This window comes from Rhamphochromis longiceps, linkage group LG12 (assembly GCF_057381845.1).
Source record: "Rhamphochromis longiceps isolate RC_006_pf linkage group LG12, R_longiceps_female_GT1.1, whole genome shotgun sequence".
Taxonomy (NCBI): Eukaryota; Metazoa; Chordata; class Actinopteri; order Cichliformes; family Cichlidae; genus Rhamphochromis; species Rhamphochromis longiceps.
In genome coordinates this window covers 24649214-24654710 of record NC_140568.1, presented here as the reverse complement: position 1 = coordinate 24654710, position 5497 = coordinate 24649214, and the positions used below count along the sequence as shown (strand labels likewise).

At 47.2% G+C, this 5497-nt stretch overlaps 1 protein-coding gene across 1 annotated transcript; it reads right to left on the bottom strand.

The window, feature by feature from the left end:
• Window positions 1-480: 480 nt before the first annotated feature.
• On the bottom strand, window positions 481-4373 carry LOC146657305 (uncharacterized). The gene is made up of 2 exons (XM_085425299.1): window positions 3167-4373; window positions 481-3136 (listed from the first exon to the last, which is right to left on the bottom strand). The coding sequence occupies exons 1-2, from the start codon at window positions 3605-3607 to the stop codon at window positions 1361-1363; spliced, it is 2217 nt and encodes a 738-aa protein (XP_085281425.1). The 5' UTR covers window positions 3608-4373; the 3' UTR covers window positions 481-1360.
• Window positions 4374-5497: the final 1124 nt, after the last annotated feature.

Below are 5497 nucleotides of genomic sequence, written 5' to 3'. Positions count from 1 at the left end.
CGCTGTATTCTTAACAAAGCAGAAACAGATTTTTGATGTGCGCTCGGCTGCTGGGTACTAGTGTGTCTCCAACTTTTAAAAGTGACAAAAAGCAGTTAGAGCCGTAAATGTTAGAACATGGGCACACTGTACTGAAACACTGGTCTTGATCTGTAACACATTATTATTATTTTTAATATAAATTCCGTATTATTATTCCTGAATTATGTAATTTAACAAATACTTTAATAATAGTCATGCTTGTGTAATTATCCAGGTGTAGCTGATGGTGTCGACCTCAGATGTCAAACATAAAGCCCACTTTGATCTAAGTGGGCCAAATGAGTGAAACTCCACATTTACAGCACATTTCAGTTTTTCTACATGATAAATGTGTAAAATTACAGAACATGTTTTGGTGCACTTTGTCCCATATTTATAAAGCATAAAGTTTTTTTTTCCTTTTGTTAAAACTGAAATTTCTATAGTAGACTGTGTTACGTTCTGGTCCCGGCAAGTAAATAAACGTAACAAATAGTTTGCCCCACTCACTTCCCACCCACACACAAACCCCAACAACGACACCTTTTTTAAGTATTTAAGCAGCCATTTATTTTCATCAGCAGTGAGCAATGCCAAAACAATAAACAAAACTCCCTATAAAACAATCCCTAGTCTTCCCTACACCAAAATAAAAAGAAGCCCAAACAAAAGACAAGTCACTTACCTAACTATCTAACGAAAAACAGGAGAAAACTTGTTCAACAAAAGAAAACGGCTTCTCACGCCTACTAGGCTGCGACAGTGAAAGTTATACAGCAAAGGAACAAAAAAGTGACCGCCACTGGTTAACTTATTTACAATTATTTACATGGCAAGGCTAGAGGTACACGTGAATACTCCAGCCTGCACTACAATGACACAACCCACAACTCTGTGACCGAGTCAACGGGGTTCCAAACAGCACTCCCAGGTGACTGTCATCCGGACGTTAAGTACTGGAGGTGGTCCATCAATTATCCAGTCGGAAGGTGTGTAGAGACTCCACCCAGATACCTAGCAGCCACGCCCAGGTGTCCACCTCCTAGGAGAGAAAAAAGGGAAAATACCGCCACCATCCTCCGGTGGGAGGCACAACACCAACAAACACATCACTGGGTCATAACAGTTTCCCCCACCCAAAAAAAATCAAACATCCAACCCCACACAAAGATGTTTGATTTACGACCTAGAGAGGGCATCAGCCATAACATTCTCTAAGCTCTTATATATTGGATCTCAATGTTGAAATCCTGTAGGAGTAAGGACCAACGCATGAGGCGCTGGTTGCTGTTTTAGAAATGTTCTAGAAAAGAAACAGACTGGGTGGTCAATGCCATTTTCATCCTCCTGCACGAGCACTGCACCCGCCCCCAAAACACTGGCGTCCACCTCTGAATCCTTGGCCCCTCAGGAACCGCCCAGGGACACCAAAAGTCTCCAGATTGCGCTTTCGCTCCTCTGCCCACGTCAGTCTGAGCCCATTATCAGATGAGATGTTGTCAAAGAAAAACTTTGCTTTGTCATAGTAGCACTTTGGACCAAAATGATCCTCCCCTGAACTCAGCTGCAACCCCTCCTTTTCCCTTCCCTCAGAATTCCCATCCTTTAGATTCAGCCCCTCCTGTAACTTCTTCTCAAGCGCCTCCTTAATGAATTGCGCGTTGGAGGAATCAAAATCAAAGTCTGTGTCAAATTTAAGGGTGGGAGATGGAGCATTAGCCACCATCAGCTGGCCTCTTCTGCGGTCCCTATGCCGTCGAGGTCCTTGTCTTTTTCTAGCAGGTGGCCTGGTTTCAGCATTTTGCTGCTGCTGTTGCTGGGATCCACTCGCACCTCTCCTCTGCCTAAATGTCTTTACACTGACGGTTTGAACAGCCTTTGATGTGGCACGATCGAAACCACTGTTATCTGTAAGTGGTATATCGACTACTTCTGGCGACGGAAAAACTGTGCCGCCAGCTAGATCGTTTCCCAAGATGATGTCAATACCCGCAACCGGTAACTGGGGCCGCACCCCAAGCTTAACCTCACCAGACAAAAACTGAGACGAAAGCTGCACCAAGTGTAAAGGAACCCGTATTACACACATCCTAACTCCCCAGGCTAACACATCCGCCCCACAACAGGATTGAGCTGAAAACGGTAAGACCCCCTCACGAATGAGCGACTGTTTCGCACCAGTGTCTCGCAAAATACTGACAGGAGTCCGCCGATCTTCTCCTATCAAGGAAACAAAGCCGTTTGACACAAACGGCTTAAACTCCTTATCTACTTTATCATTTTCGGGGGCCATCACCTCCCCCCAAGTAGGAGAGTTTGTCTGTAGAAGGTTTATTGGGGAAGGAGATGTACCCTGCCTGGTCATTTCTTTTCTCTTCAGAGCAGGGCAAACCGCAATAAGGTGTCCCTGCTCATGGCAAAAAAAACACACGCGGTTCTCAATGGATGAGGGGATGGCACGGCGGGTGCCCCTTGGAGACCATCTGGGCGGGCTACTGGAAGACGGAAAACTGTGAGCAGGAACCGAAAACACCACTTTGTGTGTCAACACAAACTCATCAGCCCGTATAGCAGCAGCGGCGAGAGTCGTAACCTTCTGTTCGTTTAAGTAGGTTACCACAGTGTCTGGTAGTTGATTTTTAAACTCTTCTAACGTCACCAACTCACGCAGGTCTTCCAAGGTTTTTACTTCTGTAGCATGACACCACTTATCAAACAGAGTTTTCTTTTCTCTGGCAAACTCCACATAGGTCTGGTTGGCGGATTTTTTCCCATCCCTAAATCTCTGCCTGTAAGCCTCTGGCACAAGCTCGTAAGCGCGTAGGACAGCAGCCTTCACCATATCATAGTCAAAACTGTCCTCCAGAGAAAGAGCGGTGCATACCTCTTGAGCTTTCCCCACCAATCTACATTGGAGTAAAAGAGACCACACATCCTTTGGCCAGTGCAGCGCACCTGCGATACGTTCAAACACTGTGAAATACGAATCCACCTCAGTTTCCCGAAACGCCGGCACCATTTTGATGTGTTTACTCACATCAAAGCCACCACCTGGCATCGGGGCCGGTGGCTGCGGAGATGGCGACTGCGGGGATGATGACTCCGGGGAGGGTACCTGCGGGGATGATGACTCCGGAGAGGGTACCTGCGGGGATGGTGACTGCGGGGCTAACCGAGGTACAGGAGGGCTGGCAGACACAGAGGCTCCCCTCTCTACCTCCAGAGCCCTGATCCTCAAGTGCATAGCGTCCACCTCCAACTGCTGTTTCTTTAGCTCCACCTCCTTAATGCGCAGCGTTAACTGCAGCTCCTCCACAGAAGGGCTAGGCGGAAAAGGGAGATTTTTCAGTGGGGCAGAAACACCAGCAACAGCCCCCAGCTCAACCCCCCCTGCAGGACCCGGCTCACCAAACAACCCCCTGTCCGTCAACTGGACACACAGGAGCTCCCTAAGCTCTTTCTTCTTCGCAGTCAACGGCACAGTCACATCAAAGAATTCAGCAACAAGCAAGAGGTCAGCCTTTTTACACCTGTCCAACTTCTCCGCAGACGGGCTCAGAGTGAAGTCCTCCAACTTAAACTCCATCCTAACACACACACCCCCCCACACAAGAAAAAACCGCCAACCAAGAAAACAAGCCACAAAAAGAACACAAAAGAGACGAGCCCCCAATATGTTACGTTCTGGTCCCGGCAAGTAAATAAACGTAACAAATAGTTTGCCCCACTCACTTCCCACCCACACACAAACCCCAACAACGACACCTTTTTTAAGTATTTAAGCAGCCATTTATTTTCATCAGCAGTGAGCAATGCCAAAACAATAAACAAAACTCCCTATAAAACAATCCCTAGTCTTCCCTACACCAAAATAAAAAGAAGCCCAAACAAAAGACAAGTCACTTACCTAACTATCTAACGAAAAACAGGAGAAAACTTGTTCAACAAAAGAAAACGGCTTCTCACGCCTACTAGGCTGCGACAGTGAAAGTTATACAGCAAAGGAACAAAAAAGTGACCGCCACTGGTTAACTTATTTACAATTATTTACATGGCAAGGCTAGAGGTACACGTGAATACTCCAGCCTGCACTACAATGACACAACCCACAACTCTGTGACCGAGTCAACGGGGTTCCAAACAGCACTCCCAGGTGACTGTCATCCGGACGTTAAGTACTGGAGGTGGTCCATCAATTATCCAGTCGGAAGGTGTGTAGAGACTCCACCCAGATACCTAGCAGCCACGCCCAGGTGTCCACCTCCTAGGAGAGAAAAAAGGGAAAATACCGCCACCATCCTCCGGTGGGAGGCACAACACCAACAAACACATCACTGGGTCATAACAACTGTAAAACACATTTTAAGTATGTAGTATGAATAGATATGGGCAAGATCTTTATCAGCAGGAAAAGCTGTTAAACTTATAACAATAGAGTTAAGAAATTTAGGCCCTCCTTCATGTTTTCCAAATCTTTTCAACAGGCTGGACTGGAATCTTTGTCAGGCTCCTTCTAGCCCCTGGGCCTTATGTTTGACACCCCTGGTGCAGACAGAAGAACTTCCCCTGTTTACAATGTCAAAATAGCTTTTAGTATTTGCTCTGAAACCTGTTAAAGGCTAAATCTAAAGTTCCTGTGTCATTACCCTTAACTAACAGGTTCAGCTTTATCACGGCCTGACCTCCTGTGGCGCTTGTCAGTGATGACGTTCACGAAGGAAGGCTGGAGGAGTGACAGGTGGTCCTCGTGATAACTATCCATCCGCCACCTTCTGTCTCACTATGGTGCGACCCTGTGTCACTGATCTCATCTCTGATGTCTGCGGTTGCATCAGAACGCGGTGAAAAGAAGGATCAAGAGGTGTCATGATCGATAGGTCAGAATGAGAACGTGCTGAAAGGTCAGCGCTAATTGATTCCCACATTATTGTGCTGCACCCTCTGTGCTGCTGCGTCTTGTTGAGTGTTGCGGGATATCAGAACCCCTGTGTATTTTTAATAACATCAACCGATCCTAATTATTCGCTCTGCTCTGGCAGAAGAGGCCGGCCGTGACATTTTCTTCATCTGCGCGCGATGTGTTATCTTATCTGCACAGCCCTCGCAAACTCTGACCTGTCTCTCTCTGTGACTGTTCCTTGTTAGGAGGAAAGTCTGCTTGCCCCCCTGCTGCATGTAACCTCTGCCATGCAACCATCATTAGTGACTGATAGTGGGTGTACGCGGTTGCTGCGCGGCGCTCCGACCAGCCTTCTTGAACTCCAGGAGGCTATCGTGGAGCTTTGTGGGGTCCAAATCTTGAATCTTAGACCGCTCGGCCGAGAGCAATCCTGGCAAGACGTTCACCTGTGCTCTCGGCTCTTCATGGGAAGAGGATGGGGCCAAATCTGATTTTCACCTCTGTCTAGGATGGTGTGAAGCTCTGATGGAGTTTTGACTTGTCTGAGAAGTGTAGTGACATGAGCGGATGAAATGG

Coding starts and splice junctions, on each gene's coding strand:
- LOC146657305 (XM_085425299.1), bottom strand. CDS start 3,607: ATGGAGTTTAAGTTGGAGGACTTCACTCTGAGCCCGTCTGCGGAGAAG. Junction 3,137..3,166: donor CGCAGTCACCATCCCCGCAG/GTACCCTCTCCG, acceptor TCATCCCCGCAG/GTACCCTCCCCGGAGTCATC.